The 17,256-nt window shown below is 53.1% G+C and overlaps 5 protein-coding genes across 5 annotated transcripts; 1 reads left to right on the top strand and 4 right to left on the bottom strand.

The window, feature by feature from the left end:
• Positions 1-1,592: 1,592 nt before the first annotated feature.
• Positions 1,593-2,438, bottom strand: G647_04356 (uncharacterized protein; the record flags this gene model as incomplete). The annotated part of the gene is made up of 1 exon (XM_008728700.1): positions 1,593-2,438. The coding sequence occupies one exon, from the start codon at positions 2,436-2,438 to the stop codon at positions 1,593-1,595; it is 846 nt and encodes a 281-aa protein (XP_008726922.1).
• Positions 2,439-4,519: 2,081 nt separating this feature from the next.
• G647_04355 (uncharacterized protein) lies at positions 4,520-6,045 on the bottom strand (the record flags this gene model as incomplete). The annotated part of the gene is made up of 2 exons (XM_008728699.1): positions 4,520-5,851; positions 5,905-6,045. The coding sequence occupies 2 exons, from the start codon at positions 6,043-6,045 to the stop codon at positions 4,520-4,522; spliced, it is 1,473 nt and encodes a 490-aa protein (XP_008726921.1).
• Positions 6,046-6,558: 513 nt separating this feature from the next.
• G647_04354 (uncharacterized protein) lies at positions 6,559-8,996 on the bottom strand (the record flags this gene model as incomplete). The annotated part of the gene is made up of 10 exons (XM_008728698.1): positions 6,559-6,732; positions 6,822-7,036; positions 7,152-7,284; positions 7,342-7,669; positions 7,726-7,958; positions 8,023-8,090; positions 8,141-8,225; positions 8,272-8,346; positions 8,399-8,732; positions 8,791-8,996. The coding sequence occupies 10 exons, from the start codon at positions 8,994-8,996 to the stop codon at positions 6,559-6,561; spliced, it is 1,851 nt and encodes a 616-aa protein (XP_008726920.1).
• Positions 8,997-10,239: 1,243 nt separating this feature from the next.
• Positions 10,240-12,282, bottom strand: G647_04353 (uncharacterized protein; the record flags this gene model as incomplete). Its single annotated transcript, XM_008728697.1, has 2 exons — positions 10,240-11,972; positions 12,030-12,282. 2 exons carry the CDS (start codon positions 12,280-12,282, stop codon positions 10,240-10,242), a joined length of 1,986 nt encoding a protein of 661 aa, XP_008726919.1.
• A 796-nt stretch (positions 12,283-13,078) lies between these two features.
• G647_04352 (uncharacterized protein) lies at positions 13,079-16,955 on the top strand (the record flags this gene model as incomplete). Its single annotated transcript, XM_008728696.1, has 2 exons — positions 13,079-16,659; positions 16,715-16,955. 2 exons carry the CDS (start codon positions 13,079-13,081, stop codon positions 16,953-16,955), a joined length of 3,822 nt encoding a protein of 1,273 aa, XP_008726918.1.
• Positions 16,956-17,256: the final 301 nt, after the last annotated feature.

Below are 17,256 nucleotides of genomic sequence, written 5' to 3'. Positions count from 1 at the left end.
CAGGTACACAGCAACAAATATGACGTAGATACAATGCATTTATGCGTTCATACATAGGCCTGTGGGAAACCGACTCAGGTAAATGAACATATGTACTACGTAGATACGTATTGGATTTCTTCCCTTGCCTGCTTGACTGCTTGCCTGCTTACAGCCTGACAGAGCGAACGCCGCCGCTTGCATGCATTGGGCGTGGGCATGGGCGTGGGCGTTGGCATGTACATGGACGTGTGCATCGACATTCAGCCGCATAGGGCATAGCATATAGTCCATGCACCGTACGGAGTAGATACCTAAGCCCTATGTACTCGGTACCTTACGTGCTTAGGTTAAAGGAAACCGTCACGCCGCAAAACAGAGAAAAACAGTACGGAGTAATCACGGTAGGTACCTACAAGGTATGTACCTAGCATGCCGTACAATCCATGTGATGTAATATGTACCTAGGTACGGCGATATGGGAATGCCATGATATGGTGTGAAGTGAGCCGTGTGCTGTAATACCTAGGTACAGCGACATGGAAATGTTACGATATGATATGCTGCGATGTGATGTGATACGCATTGGTATGTGTATCAGTAATGTAGTGCAGTGCAGTGTAGTGGTACAGCAGTCGGCGGCGAGGTCGCGCGCTCTAACTCTATCTACATACATAGACAAACAGACATGGACGTAGACACAGGCCTAGACACAGACACACATACAGACATAGCTAGACTGAAATCTCATGAGACCTGCTATGCTATGCCGGTGTTATGCCCATGTCAGCTGCCCCTGCTTGCTATGGCTGGTTGTGTTACACAAGGAAAACTCCTCAAGATCAAGGTCAAGATTTGTCGGAATAATCTGGATCCAGTCGTTTGTGAGACGTCAGGTAGGGTCGGGTCATCTTCATCCAACTTCCCTGAAGGCTTCTTCCTTCCTTCCTATCAGACATTATCCAGCGAGGTAAGATGCTTTTTGTTCTCTGGGCGAGAGCCGATTCGTGTATTGGCAGCTCCCGCGTCGATATTAGTGGGCGGATGTCTTGTGGTCATCTTCCTTCATGATAATGTCCATCTGCCTTGTCCTCCATCACTGGCCAGCATCACAATCAAAGCACCCAAGGTGCTCCCCTCGAGGAGCCGGCATCCTCCGCTCTATACTTGGGCCTAACATCACCGCCATCTGCGCATCATAGCTTTCCAACTCTCGCTTAGACCACCAACGCCAGAGCTATGCCTTGACCACCGAGAACAGGGTCGTGAATTCTAAGAAGGGATAGTAAATGAGAGTAAGAACAGGCAAGGATCGTCAACATTTCGATTGTTGCTGAAATGCGGAAAGCGAGGTGGAAGTCGAGAGGCCGAGTCAGAATCGTAGTGTCGAGTCGTAAGTATGGGTGGAGGTCCGAGCGACGGTGGTTAGCCATATCGGGTTGAGGCGAAGGCCTCGTGAATCAGCTGGTATAGAAGACCAAACGCAACATGCGTGCTTGAACGACAACGTGGAAGCAACAGGACGTCACTACGCCATGGTAGATTGCTTCGAATCTCGATCCGGATTCCGCACCTGAGGAACAAACTTAGCCACGTTCCAGCAACCTTGGGGCTCAACATACCTGTAATATCCTCCTTGAAAAGTCCCTCTCATCAGCAATGCTGCCAATGCTTTGTCGGCGATGTGAGTAGATGGATGGATCGAGTCGTTGGTCCGTCGAAGACTTGTCCGACGCCGCGGAGCCGACAAAAGAGCTCACAGCCGCATTACGGCGGTGTTCTTCTTCAATCTCGCGATTCCGCTTGTGTCTCATGTAGAGCAGAACGCCTCCTATGATGCCGGCAAGACCAACAATACCGACAACAACGCCAACGGCAATGGCGACCTTGTTGGAGCCGCCGGACGACTTGTCTTGGCTGGCAAGAGCGGAGGCAGACTGAGTTACCACGACGGTTTGGCCGGGCTGGGTCACAACCGCGGGCTGAGTGCTAGTTGAACCAGAACCCGCGGTACCTTGTGGAGAAGATGAGCTCGTACTCGACGTGCTGTTGGGGGCGGTCTCCACGTCTCCAGTCAATCCAGTCAGGTAAACCTGCCAGTACCCAATCCCGCCGCAGGTTGATAACCCGTAGCCAGCGCACACGGTATCGCATTTGTCTTGATCAACCTCTTGGTCCAAAGCAGGTATCTCATCACCACAATAACAGGTCGAGCCTCCCGTTATGGCCATGACAGGCTTGTTCATGGTCACACATTGTGTTTGGCAGTACCCTGAACTTTGAAAGTCGTAATTCCCTTGAACTGTGAGCGGGTCAGGGTGGTTGTAGCAGCCTAACGTGGTGATGGCCTTGGGTGCACTCGTGGGCGTCGCACCGGAGTCGTCCTGGGCAGCCACCGGCGAGGCGAGGAGAACGAAAGCCGAAGTCAAGGCGACGGCGCGTAATGTTGACGTGGTCATTTTTGATGTGATGTTTGCTTCGTCGAAGAAGCGGAAAGTCAGGTAAAAGTCAAGTCCCGACAAAGGCGCGACTCGGGAGTCGTTCGAGGATCAAGTGAGTGATGGTGCCGATCTCAGATCCGCGGTGATGTGCAAATGAAGATTTCAATTAAAGATGTTGACGAGGATTGTTGTTCACTGTTCGGTCAGGTCAGGCGGTGACAGTCTGTGTAACCATTCGACCTCGGATTCGCCTTTTGCAGGTTGTTTGTGGTGCTTCTTTGTTCTCCCTCTCAGCAGTTACCCGCACTGCTATTTTCTGCCTGCTCTTTTGTTCACCTTTCACAACCAGGCCCCAGAATATACATAGAAGGTTGGAAGGAAGTCCCTGAGTCCTGGTCTGGATACGTTTGGAAAGGTCGAAGGAGGTGTTGGCCGGGGAATGCAGCTCGCGTTTCAGACCTGATACACAGACGCCCCTGAGGTCTGGACCGACGCAGTAATGTTGGCTTAACGAGCGTCAGAAGGCGGTCTCGGCTGAGACGTGGACACGAAGCTCGAGGCGTCGAGAAACGAATATGTTGTCTATGAGTACGTGCCTCGATGGCGATGTGGTGAAGTTGTTGCTGGTGATAGGCAAAGGAATGTGTGGTGAGGAGGAGTTGGAAGAAGTCACAAGACTGTGGGATGGGAAGCAGCATCAAGGGAGCACGGCCGCAGGAGACGCTAGGCACCCGGCTGGCTGTTTCGATTGGTCCGTGCAAGGATAGAGTGTCTGAGAGTCGTGTTGGGTGGAGCCCCCAAATGGCAACGCGACAGCTGAGATTTGGCGACAGAAGCTCCGCTCGGAAATTGCCTGTCAAACGCCCATGATCGAATTAGGGAAGACACGCAGAGCCACCAGGCCCGTTCAAGCCTAGAGGCGGTTTTAAGCGTTCCTCTTGTTCTTTTAGCCAGGCACAGTCTCGGTGGTGCTCGGTCCACATCATCTTCCACACGCAATCTGCTCTTCATCGGCCGCTGAAGCCTATCTTTCCAATTCACTCAAGTGGACTGAAAGCCTCAATGCTTAACGCTATTTTTGATTCAGGCCAATATCGGATGCACCGGGTGAAGTGATCAGGGAATCATGTCTACAGGGTACGGAGGATACTGTATGCACCGGTTCCTTGCAAGGGCTTGTGAATCTATCACATCCACTGGATGCAGGGAGGGCACAGCGAGCATCTGCCGTTGCTCTCTGCGTACTCGTAAAATCTCTTTCCTCCATGTTCCTAGGATCCGCATCCTGCCGAGGCACCAAATGCACCGTTCCTGCATTGGTGCCCAGGACCTTGCATGACATCTGCACCCTGATTTGCTTGTGTGTGGATCCAGTCCACACTCTGATACACCCGGGTTGCGGTTGCTCGGTGGCTGACCCAATGGCGTCGAGGGCTTTTGGCTAGAAGCACAACGACACAGCTCGACTGCTTCACAATTCTTGCACAGCAAGCGCACCCGACAAATCGAGGCGTCTCCTGTCATTTCATCCAAATCAGCAGGTTTGGCGGCTTGGTGTGGACCTCAGATCCCGGGTTCCTGGTCGGATGGCGTTCTGTGGCTGCGAGGCAGTGCAGCCAGGCTGATTTCGCTGCCTCCTTTGTACCGAAGAACCGCATGTGCATCTTCAAGATGTGTGCGCACACGACATGTGCACATCAACATCTGCCTGCCTGGGTAGGACTAACCATGTCCGATGATACTCCGTACAGAGGAACTGATTCAGGAAGGAGCTGTCCAGGAAAATAGTGCTAAGATGCCTCTCCGATACCAAGCTCGGTGTCTATACTGTGTCGAAAGAGTTCTGCTTGGTATAGTATCACGTGTTATCGGAGCGCCCAAAGTAGCAAAGATATAAATCTCAGCACCCCGCTGGTCCAGTTGCGGGAGAACACAGTACACAGCGCTCCGTACCGTCCATCGTACTGCTTACGGTCAGCAGTACTCTGTCCTCCGTAATGCTAGGTCATCCCTCCTGAGACCTTGTTCTTGGGTCTGACCCGCATCATCCCTCGGCGGCCCGTTCTTATGGGCATTCTTTCCATCATGCCTTACTGGAACTATTTGTCTCGAAGGTCCACTACTTCAAACTCCATCCCTTTCGCCTCCACCACGTGTCCCGGCCGAAGCGCGTCGGTGTAGATATTCTCCACGTCGTGGGGATGAAATAGTCCAGGCCGCTCGCAGCTGAGGATCGCTTTCTTGCCGGGAGGATCTGTCAGCCGGTACGCTCCCCAATCGCCACCGTGGGTAGTGTCGCCCTTGCTGGGCGCGCAAACGATGGCGATACTCTCCGCAAGCATTACCTGATACCCAGCATGAGTATGCAGGTCTCTACTGCTCATGAAGCACGTTTGAGTCGGGTGGGTGTGAATCCAACCCAGAATCATGAGGTCTTCCGAATCCACATAATCAAAAAGCTGCGACTCATTGGTCATTTCACACGTATCCGAGGTAGCCGTTTGCGAAGGAATGATGAGCCTGCTGATGAAGAAGGCATTGGCAATAAGAGTTCCCGCTAAGAACCCGCACGTTTCCAAGTTGGCCAGCGTGTTCTTGTATGCTAGTCGCAAGAACGTCGTCCGCAACGTGGGTGGGAGGAAGATGGTACGTAGTGGCGTCCCATTTTCCAGGTACGCTGCTGGAGCAAAGATGTGCGCAGGCTCCGGTGTCTGTATCCTCGTAGTTGTTGGCTCTGGTACTTTTTCGGGACGACGCGGGAGTGCAGCAGCACTGCTATTCGGTTTCGGGGGCAAGGCCGGCGGTACACCTGCAACCTCCCTCTGAGCGCCAAGGGGCAAATTATGAGATCCTTGTGGCGGCTGACCCTGATGAGTCGGAATGCTCGGGTAGTGGTATGTGGCAGGCCGCGCTGCTGCCTGCACATCAGTGCCATCCCGAGAACTAAACGGTGTCCTCCCCTCAACTCGAGCCCGAATTTCCTGCAGTCTCCGAGACAGGTCATCCCCGTCGTGGCCCGCCGCCTGGCCAGCTTTGCGATTTGCAGCTCTCCTAGAGATTTCTTTCTGGGCTATCTGAACAGCGAGCTCTTTGTTTTCGTGTGCCTGAAGCCTCTGGGTTCTTTGTTCAGGTGCCGCTTGGGGACTTTGAGGTTCATCTGCATGGTGGTATTGCGTCTGCGCAGTCCTCCTTGCCTCTCGTTCTTTGATGAGTTTAACATAGCGCTCGTACCTCTCGTTGATCCGAGGCTTCAGCAAGTCAAGGACTTTGAAGTTTTGGTTCACCTCCCTCTCGGCTTGTTTCAGCAGCAGCTTGTTTGTTTTATCCCTGGCCTGCGGGTGGGCCGGCAGCTGAGAAAGAATCAAGTGTGCGTGGCGGAAGAGCAGGAGGTACGTTGTTTCTTCGTCGCCTTCGCGTATATACACCTGTGCCTGCGAAACAAGTCAGTGCCGAGTGCAAGAATGGTGAAACCCGTGCTGCCCACCTCTTGCAGCATTGCTTGGGCGGACCGGAGCCAGTACCGCAGAGGTATCTGGGCGTCATATTCGTAGTCCTGTGCAGCTTTTGTGATCTGCAGGACGTTGCGAGGAGGGTGAAGCGAGCCCATGCTCACTCGAAGAGACATTACGTTTGTGGCATCAATCAGCTAGAATTGGAGGGGCCCATGTGGGGGGGAGACGTTGACCGTGACCCGGCCAGATCGATAACTGAGCTCTCTCGGCAAGCAGTCCGTCCCGTGAGCGGAGACGAGCCTCCTTTAGCACTGGCGAGCAGGCACGCGAATTTACGCAAATCGAAGAGGCGACTGACACCTGCATTGTGAGAGGCTTGGGCGAGTGCGACTTGATGGGACGGAAGCCACAATTCAGGCGACGCTCAATTCACCATCCCCGCTTACACGAGGAAAGTCTTCCGAGGGGGAAGGTCTCCCGAGGAGATTGATTCTGCTGCCGTCGACATTGCCGTCATGAAGATTCCACCGTGGGTGCTCACGTCTGTGGCGATCTGCACCCGAGCCCAGGCCCAACATTTTGAGGCCTGTATATCCCGGAGTCGTTGACTATCAACTGCTTGACCTGAGCACCATCGCGTCCACGACTGTGTCCATGACACTCGGTCCTCGACGGGCATGCACCGGTCACTCGGGCACAATAGCCCCCATACTTCTCCAGAACTCGCATCGGTAGCCCCTGCCGGCCTCCCAGGTCCAAGCATCTACGAGGGCGATATCGTTGAGTAGGCCAGGACTACCAAATTCCGTGATGTTGTGACCGATCTGCGTGATGTTCGCCGAGAAGGGGGTTCCTCCGGTCTGACGATCCATACGACATCAGCTATGAGACCCGCATGTAGAAGATGGCACTGAATGTGAGCTTGCAGGCAATTCGCAGTACTACTCACCTGGTTCAAATTGATCTGATATGGCGCATACATGGTAAACTGGGGCCAGGCGGTCACCGGGTTCGCCGTTGTTGAAGTTGACGAATTCGCGGCAGAAGCTCCGACAGCGACGTCGGACGGAATACTGGGGTTATTCTTGGTGATGAAATTACCCCATATTTGTCGGAATGCGAGGGCCAGATCAGGGCCGATGTTTGGAGCGGCAGGACCAAAGTCTGAGATTTCTGATATCAGTAACTGCCTGAGGATGTTGTGGCCAACCTCGGGTTGGGCAAGGCCAAGGAAGACAAGAGACGCATAACAACTTCAGGAGAAACGGGAGCCACTCACATCCGCTAACATCCGCACCATGCAAAGCCGGTGGAACCGAAAACTGGTATTTGTAGGATGTTCTTCCGAGGTCGTTATAGGCCATCACCATCCAATAAGAAGGGCACACGAAGGTTGTCTCGGCGTAGATGTTCTGCAGTCCAAGTCAGCCCTGGGCGCTCCAACCACATCCACTCGATGGCCGACGTACATCTGCTCTTTGTTGCTGTCCCGTTCCGACTGAGCTTTGATTCAGTGCTGATGCGCCAGAATTCCCAGACGTCCCGTATAGAGGTGCGGCTGAATCTGTCGAGTCGTTCGAACTGGGATAGTAAAGTAGAACTCTCGCGATGTCGTCATTCGTGAATAGGGGGAATGTCAGTTGCAACCAAGCAACAAGGTCTTCCTCTGTGGTAACGTTCTGGGGAGTGAAGGATGGTCCCTCATTGGCGTTGTTGCCGACTAGCGCGTTTAGCCCGTTCACCTTTCTTCGCAGGAGCTGCCGGCTGGGTAGATCTTGGATAAAGACTCCGTCGGTGCTGCTCCATCGTGGTAAGAACATGAATCAGTAAGGGCCAAAGAAGTGCTAACCTACACCGGCAGGAATGCCCAAGTCCCATAGTTTCCGGACTGTGACATTGTGGCGCTGGCATTGATCAAGGTGTCCGTATCCTTGCTTACCAAGCATTCGAAGATGGTCTGTGGCTGAGCACCATATGGAAGGCCAGGGGGACAGCCAGCTGCAGTCGCAAAGGCGTAGTAAGCCTGGGACGGAATCCAGTCTTTGTAGCCGTATTGCATGGGAAGATACGGCGATGCGGCGATAGTCTAAACCCACCCACATCTGGAGTAAGAGAAGGCCTTCACCAGACCATGCGGTGCCAGAACTCACGTTGACGAAAAGGGAAGTTCCCAAGCTCCCACCATACGCCATGTCCTGTAGCATGACTGAGCCGCCACCTATGGAGATCAGCTAGCGAAAAGAGGAATCTGGGCACTTGGAGCAGTACCAGCGCTTTCGCCAGAGATGGTGACCTGAGAAGCATTGCCGCCAAAAAGGCTGATGTACGATTGTACCCATTGCAATGCGAAATGCTACAGACGATGAGCAAATGATAGTCAATATCTAGTGAGACTTCACCTGATCAAGGAGACCGGCATTGACTACCCCATTTCGGAAGACTTCGTCTGAGGAAAGGAATCCTAGTGCAGCGAGCTGGGTTCGAATGAGAATGATGTTCGCCAGCCACACGAGAGGGAGGCCAAACCCGGTATTGGATCGCAACCCCAATAAAACTGTTGTTGTTGGCGTTTATGATAGCGGAGAGATCCTGTCGGCCGTTTCCACCACCGTAGCCTCCTCCGTGTACCCAAACAAGGACCGGGAGTGAAGAGGCGTTCGCGGGTGCATAGACGTTCAAGAACAGACAGTCTTCGTCTGCGCCAGTCTGATTGACCGAGTGGACAGTGTAAGAGGCATCAGGACCCTGCGGACATATCGGCGCAAATGAGCTAGCATTTATGACCGAGGAGCGATCCTGTTCTGGGGGCTGGGGCGCTTGCCATCGATTGGAACCTGTTGGTGGTGCCGCGAAACGGATTCTGAGTATTCCGTCAGCTCGGACGCCCAAGAAGACTTGAAACCGGATGAGAGCTTCACCCTCTCCAGATGTTCAATCCTGATGTATTATTGGAGGTGCCTTCATATATCTCATAACCAAGGTCAATACGTAAGGGAGATCCTGAACTGCCGCTCTGGCGAGCTTCCAATGCTTTCAAGTAGGGCCTGGGATTGTAGGCTTGGCTGGTCAAAGCTCCACAGGCCAACAAAATGAAAATGGTCCGAAAAAGAGTTCTGACAAGCATTGTGGCGTTGTCTTGAGGAAATCACACCCAGTTCAAGAAATGCTTCGGTGAAGCTCGACATCCTCACAATGACTTTCCTCAGCTTTTCTAGGCGCTACCGCGGGGACCTAGCGGACGCCGGTGCCGACAATGCCGCTGTCACGACTCCAAATCATCGAAAACACTCGCATCAGTATCCCGCTGGCCCGAGTCTGTCGACTTGAGAGAGGGGAAGGACTTCAGAGCCTCTCCGGCAATTGAATCGACCTGTCATGTGAATGGCGCATGCAGAGAGAACCTGGGGACATGACTGGTAAGAAGCCAGTCGTGTGTTTTTCGGATCTACGTCACCATGTCCGCCTTGCAACTTTACCTGCAGGTGTCAGGTTATTTAGGCTGTCCGGAGACGTAGAAAGGAGAGGGGTAGCATCGAAGTCCGCAGGTGCCGAGAAGCCGGTACAGACCGGTACGCCGCTCGAACAGGGCACAGCCGATCTCTGAACAGGCTCAAGAGCACGATTTGAGCCATGGCGAGCAGTTGAGATGAGCTTTTCGAGAGTCAGAAGGAAGTCCAGCAATGAAGTCGAGGAACGAACAAAGATCACAATTAAACATGGAAGTAAGCGCCAAGTTGAGCTTGCGAGGCTTGCCACGTGCTTGCCCATCGCGGCCCCGCGCCAAGTCTGCCCAGCCTCCACTCTGTTATCGATAGCAGCAACTGTCACGTGACTTTTCAAGTGACCCTAGGTCGACGCCAAAACGTACACACTCTCACCTGGCCTGATGTACAAGGTATCGTAGGCCTCCGTAGATTCCCAGAGCGGTTTGTCCTCGCTGCTCCAGCATTACTGCTTGTCGACCGAGGCTGTAGGCCGATCTCTATCGGCTACGAGGTTGTAAATGGCAGCCTCCCCGGTCTTCCAGACAAACATACGCGTAGCCACCATTGCAAAGTTAGCAAGGATGGGTATTGCTTAGATGTACTATAGACGCCCGCGATGGTGGATGACAGGATATGCTCACGTTTTCGAGGTCCCTCTACATAAGTGAGATATTCTCAATCTCCTAATATTTTAGCCGCCCGGTAGCGACAACATAGACTTTGAACTCCTTCACCTTGGGTTGGAATATTAAGCCTTCCAAGATCCAGCGCCTCTTATTAGGCTGGTGCTTAAAGCAGCTCATCATCACTTGTGTAGCCATATGCTCCCTCACGCCTGAGGCAGATGCTGGGTATTGTGTTGACTTCAAGCCCTCAGGATTTTCAGTTCAATTCCTCAACCTTGGGCAATCCTTCGGGTATTGTCCGTACTCCACTTGGCCCTGGCTGACCGTCATCTTCCTCATCGCTATCAGCCTCGTTCCGGGGCATCTTCAACCCCATCATGCCCATGAGGTTTCCGCCGGGTCCAGCTTTGCCAGCCTGAGCCTTGAGGCTCTCTAGCAAATTTCTAGCCAGATCGATGTCTATCTCATTGTCGATGTCGTCGTCTGACGAGAGTTCGTACTCTTCAGCGCTATCTGCGACCCGGTCCTCTCGGTGTGATTTCGGGTTTGTGATCGCCTTCTGCTTCCCAGCGCCGGTCTCAGAGGAGGTTAAATTTAGAGCAGCATGCCCTCTCAGCTCAGCTTCCATTTGCTTCATGAACGTCTGAATGTCCTCGTCTTCCTCTTCACCCTCGTCCGCTTTCACCACGTCTGTTTCTGTTTCGTCAGGCAAGGGACGCAATCCTGACCGTACCGCGGGGTCCTGGGCACCGGGCCCTAGTTTCCCCTTCATGATTTCCTGCATCACTTCGGGCGGTATGCCCATCATCTCTTGCATCATTTTGGTGAACTCGTCTTCGCCAAAACTGGCTTCTTTGTCCTCTCCTTCGTCGCCCTCGTCAAGGTCGTCATCATCGAGATCATCATCGTCATCGTCTAGATCGCTATCACCCAGGCCTGCGCCCTCCATGCCAGCCTTGTCATCGTTCAGGAAGTCCTCAAACTGCTTCACAATTCTCTGGAGGTTTTCTTGTGCTGCCTTATCGCCAAAGCTGTGCTTCTTTCCCATCGTATCAGACTGACCCTTTCGACCTCCTAGTTCGTTCTCTAGATCAGCGAAGTTAATATCTAGCCACTTTTCATCGTCTTCTCGTTTTTCCCATGTCTCAATTTCGTTGTCCGACGGCAACACTTCATCGCCAGATGCGAGATCGTCGAGAATCAATTTCATCTCGCGCACCTCAGGTCGATCTTGGTGATGAGAATCTGTGACCAACATTTCAAGGCCACACGTGATCTTCATGCCCGTCTCAGCGGCGACGTAGGCCTTAATATCAGTTTTCGACGGGAGGGTGCCTGCGAAAACTGCTGGTGGTGGAAAATCCTGGGACTTCACCTGCGCGTATGCCACGCGTGGGAATTTGACACTGACAGTAACAAAGTCCTGAGGGGGAAAGGCCATCTTATTCTTGTTCTTCTTGCTTTGTAGCGGCTTGAGGGCGATCGGGTCTCTGAGATAAAAGGCTTCAACGGCCGGTGCGATGTATGCAGGCTTTTGATGAAGCAAATATGCCACCTTCCGGGGTATTGTGATCATGGCGTGGTGCATATTCTCCGCAATTTGTGCTGGATAGTTTCGAATCCTGAAAAAGGCTTCTTCCTCGATGCTGATCGAGTGCATCAGTCTTCCGGGATCCGACACGATAATGCTGCGGGCTTGCTCGAGGGTCAATTTCTCCTCTGTTCGCTTCGAAGTCCGTGCCGCAGCTGCCGGCTTGATGATCATGAGCTGGCCATGATTGATCCAGACGCGATTCTCTGCCACATCCGGCTCGAGCCACGACGGCAGAGTGCCAGATGCCTCGATTAGCAAGAATTCGCCATCGCTATCCGTGACCTTGACCCATAGATCATGGAACTTGGTGGTCAGTTCGCGCAACAACCAGACGATGACCCATTCATCTTCAACTGAGTCGCCATACTCTGTCTGTCCACGCAAGAAGCTCAATCCTAAGCAGGGCGTTAGTCTATTCACGACTGTCCTTGTCATGCCGGTACAGACCTCACCATCCTCTTTTTGAAGCTCAAGCATGAACCTCTGCCGCTGCCAGATGTATTCTCTCAGGTATTGCCGTTGTAAGTCACCGGCGTATTTTTGTACCTCGCGCAACCGCCCTCGTAAGTCAGAGTCGCCTTGCGTGTCCTGCGATGGCGATATGATGTAGAGCGAGTATTCGATGCAGTCATCGGGTAAGGAAGGCCTCGGTATAGGGTGGAAAGTCGAGCGAAACCACGCGATGTCCTCCTCAGTTGGCGGCATGGTAAGGTTGAAAGAGAGGTTGATTGACGAACGTCAGGCGAGAGGAAGGAGATGAAATGGATTGAAGAGCGCACACCACAAAGCCTCGTTGGTGGGTGCGCGCAGCCTCGGAGCGTTGGGGGACCCCACAGTGTGCCGCCCTGAAGCCTAAGTTAGCGGCAAAGGCGGCTAGGCACCGCTACGCGCTAAGCCATTCCTCCAGCCGACTGTGAATGATTTAGATGGATGCCCTCGTGGACGTTGTCATTTCCCCAGAATTATCTGGTAAATGTACTCCGTACTATTGCATTTGTGATGACTGCGTCTCTCACATTGGGCGATATTGGTAACATTGAGGATGCTCAATAATAGTGCGTAAGCTGGATGAGGTTTGAGAACGCAATCCGCCTCCGTGGCTACTCGTAGTCAGTGAGGCCTGGACCGGCTTTTCATCACTGCTTAGGGAGTTTGAGTAGAGAACACTCCATGCTCTGTTCGGAGGAGGGTTCCGATAGTGTTGAAGGCGCGCACCAAGCGCAAGGAAGGTTCAGCCTCATTGATTCAGCCTTATCGTCGCTGGTGACGCAAGTCGGGACAGCGGCCCACCAGGCCCGGTACGGTTTAGTGCAGAATGGCCGAGACTGCCAAGCCTCGAACCGACCATTCCCCTTTCGACTAAACAACAACATCGAGCCTTCGAATGTCTCGTGTATTTGACTTGTGATACAACAATATGTTTACGTGTTGGATTTGATATTGCTTTGTGCAGATCCAACCTCTGGACGTTTGTTGCAGCATCTCGCCATTTTCGTACACTATGGAGAACTACATCAATACACCGCACGCGACCGATGCTTCCCACGTCAGCGACCGCCTCGACCGTCTGGGCGACATGTCGCCGGAGAAATCCTTTCACGTCCCCAATGGGAACCTCGACCTGCTCAGCCAGATGAAGAACATCAAGAACCAAGGCGCCAGTCTCAAGACCCCACGACTTAGTCTGCGGGATCCTCTGCGTCTGGTGCCAAAGGGGAATCCAGCTCGATCCGAATTCACGCCGCTCATGCAGAGTGCTACCAAGAAGAATATGGCGCGCCGTCTTTCTAGCAGGAAGCCTAGTGCTACACCCTCGTACCTCAGAGACGGTCGTACCCCGGGAGCGAGACTCAGTGACCTCTCGCATCTTGCCAGTGAACACACCACAAGCTCGGCAGGAAACGCACTGGACAACACGCCCATGCCTCAACAAATAAGCAGCAGTGCTCATAGTACGCCGCTTGCTCAACTGCCCGGACGCGATGCAGCTGGCCTTGTCAACGACGGGAACATGATGACATTGCGAGAGCAAGAGAGCATTATCGACAAGATCGAGAAGGAAAACTTCGGCTTGAAGATGAAGATACATTTCCTGGAAGAGGCGCTATCGAAGCGAGGGACTGAATTCAACCACGCTGCGCTCAGAGAAAACACAGACTTGAAGGTCAACAAGATCACGATGCAGAGGGAGTTACACAAGTTCAAGAAGCATATTGCTCAGGCTGAAAAAGACGCCGAAGTCTATCGATTACAGCTCGAAGAGTTCAAAGAACGAATCAGACGGAAGCAGGTGGACGAAAGCATTCGAACGGAGATGGAAACTCTACGCGCCGATGTCAAAGCGAAAGACAAACAGATCCAGGAGTGGGAAAGCGAGAAGGGTCGGGCCGAAGACCAGGAGAAATCGGCCATCAAGAAGCTAAGGGACGAGATAGAGGATCTGCAAGCTGACATCCGAGAGAAAGATCGCGCGATTGATGATCGGGATGACCAAATCGACGCCCTCAAAGCAAAGGCCAGCAAGGAGTCCACAGACGCTGCTGAGGCTGAAGAAGAGCTGGAATCGGCCAGACAAGAAATTGAGGACCTCAAGCAGAGCTTGGAGCGCGCAAGAGCCGACGCGCAAGAGGCAAAGGAGGCTCAGGAGGATGCATTGGACGAAAAGCGCAAAGCCGAGGAAGATTTGGACGAGCTTCGGGATGAGATGGCTAACAAGTCTTTCACGACCAAAGGATTAAGCAGACAGCTGGAGGACAAGGCGAACAAGCTCGAGGACGATCTCCAAGAGCTGCAGGAGCGACATGGTTTGCTCAAAGCCGAACTTTCTCAGAAATCGGAATCGGAGCGGCACCTGCGAGAGAGGGTGCGGGATCTCGAACGAGAAGGGGCGTCCGACCACCGCAAATTGCAACAAGACCTCGAGCTATCACAGCAGCAACGCGACACCTTTGAACGCAAGTTGATCAGCATGACGAAACAGCTCGAGACTGTCCAACGGGAACTGCAAATCAAGAGCGATGAGAAAGACCTTCTTCAGACCCGCCATGATTCTCTAACCAAAGAGTCTGCGGACTTGCAGAAAGATCTCGCACAGTCCCGAAAAGCTATTCAGGACCTCGAGGATGCTCTCGATGTTGAGAAACAACGCGCTGCGCAGAACGATGGTACCCTTCGATCACAGCACAAACAAGAACTCGACCACTTGAACGAACAAATCGACCAACTGTACCGCGAGGTCAACTCAAAGGGACGTGACCACGCCGCTGACCTCGAAGAATGGGAGGCGCAGAAACGAGCACTCGAAGCCGCCTCTCAGCGAGCCGAAGAGAGAGCCAGCGGTCTTCAACGGACCGTCGACAGGCTCCAGGAGTCGCAGGGAACGATGAACGGACGGGAACTGAAACTGCAAGCTGCTCTTGAAAGTGAGAAGCAACGCCATCAGCAAGAAGAAAAGGTCCTGTCCAAGCAGATTGAGGAACTTCAGCAAGATCTTGCAAACAAGCGGACGGCCTCCGATGAGAACCGACTAGAGCTGAACAATGCTAGGGAGGAATTGCGCATTTCGATCCGTGAACAAGCTGCTCTCAAAGAGAAGGTGGCCGAGTTGGAAGAGGAGATCGAAGTGTTGCAGGCAGATATCGAGCAGGAACACGAGTTCGCCGAGAAGCAGCAACAGAAGTACTCCAGCAATGCCGATGCACAGATCCAAAAGATGCGGCAAGAGAAGCTGTCGCTACAGGAAGAGCTTTCGAATCTGCGCAGCGAATTGAAAAATGCGCACATTGCTATGGAAATGCACGAGAAGGAGCGGGACGATTTGGAAGCGAGACTTCAGGACGCGCAACAGAAGTCCAATGATGACACGTTCAACGTCGATCAGGAGAAGCGAGAGCTGAAGCGCCTGAAAGTCAAGCTCGAGAAGGACATTGCAAGGCTGACCACGGAACGTGACAGTCTGCAAGAGGCTAATCAGAACCTTGAGGACGAGATCAATGCCGAGCTTGAGCGCGCCAGCAGCGAAGAAAACAGGCTCAATGCAGAAATCGACTCGCTTCGGAATCAGAAGGCCTCCTACTCCGAGACCCGGGACAGGGATCTGCTCACTGCGAAGAACAAGGTTGCCCGCTTGGAGGCACGCATTACTGAACTCGAGGGCATGCTGGACAATCAATCCAAAGTAGTGACCTCGCCTGGTGCAGACATCTCCGGGCTGAAGCACGATCTACTGGAAGCGAGACAAAAGGAAACGGCAGCAGCCAAGCGGGAGACAGACTTGAAGGCAGCCAACCGAGATTTGAAGATGAGAGTCAATGATCTCGAACGCGACCTGCACGAGGCTAGACTTGCACAATACAAGTCGAAATCACCTTCTGTCTCGCCACCGCCATCTCATTCGAAGGAACTGGCCAAGCTCAGGCAGGATCTCGTTGATGCGCAAGCAGAAGTCAAGGTTCTCAGCTCGGAGAATCGGGATCTGAAGCGTGCCGCTCGTCGAACTCCCACAGGCAGTGAGGAAGTAGCGACCTTGGAGGCACAACTTAGGTCGCAGGGTGCTGAAATTGCATCCTTGAACGCCAAGATAGTTGAGCAAAGCGATCTGGTGGACGACCTGCAAGGGCAATTGGACCGCCTCCATGACGACAAGGACGAAAGGCAACGCGCCTCATCAGAACTCCGCAAGCGCGATAGGCAGATCAATGACCTAAAAACGCACATCAAGCGCTTGCAGGAAGAGCAGGCAGATGTCAACAATCTATCCATGCGCCTCTCGACTCGGGACAATGAAGCCTACGAAATGAAGCAACATCTCCGCCGCCTCCGAGAGGAGCGCAGTCTGGCCAACAAAAAGGCCGAAATGGTCGAGAACGAGCTCGAGGTCTTGCAAAGCAAGTACGAAGACATGCTCGAACGGCTCACCTCGGGCAAGTCAAGTAAAGACGAGATTCGCGCGAAGGAGATGAAAGGTCTTATCAAGGAGATCATCTGGTTGAAAGCCAAGTGTCGCCGCGAAGAACGGCTGAGGAAAGATTTGGCATGGAGCAAAGCCCTGGTAGAGCAGAATGAGGCAATGAGGGTCGAATGGTAGGTGTATAACAGCCGTCTTCTGTGTCTGGAAAATTACTGACAACGTCTCCAGCAACCAGGTCGATCTTCGCATTCTCGGGGAAATGGGCGTGTCTCTTGACAAGCGGAAGTACGAGGTGAAGCTCAAGCCAGTGCAGAAATTCCGTGCTGGAGTCTTTATGGTCATTGCTGCTATTCGCATGAGCAATATGGAAGAACAATGGCGGGAAGCAAAACTGCTCGGAGAAGAGTTGAAGCTGCTGAGGACGAGGCAAGCGAAGCCCCGGACCAGGCTTTGTGCTTTGGGAGTCTGAGCAAAATGCCTCTTTGGATGCAGCGAGGAATTGGATATCATCATGTGTGGTCTAGACATTGCGCTGGTCGAGTCTACAATCAGGATTAACGACGTTACGACTGGGATGCAGTAATATCCGAATCAAGACGTTTGGACTACCCTCTGCATGTCGGAGAAGGCCGTGATTCTGGTGCTTCGACCTTTTAGCTTCGTCATTGACACATCGTCCTTCCCCTCTTGGATGGCGGTATCAACGGCAGAAGTCGGACTTGAGCCGGCGCCAGCAGAGTAAGTCGAGACCGACGGATTTGGTCCATCAC

This window comes from Cladophialophora carrionii (genome assembly GCF_000365165.1).
Source record: "Cladophialophora carrionii CBS 160.54 unplaced genomic scaffold supercont1.3, whole genome shotgun sequence".
In the NCBI taxonomy this organism is placed as follows: domain Eukaryota; kingdom Fungi; phylum Ascomycota; class Eurotiomycetes; order Chaetothyriales; family Herpotrichiellaceae; genus Cladophialophora; species Cladophialophora carrionii.
Note: the sequence above shows the minus strand (reverse complement) of the source record. Positions and strands in the feature narration are given on the sequence as shown.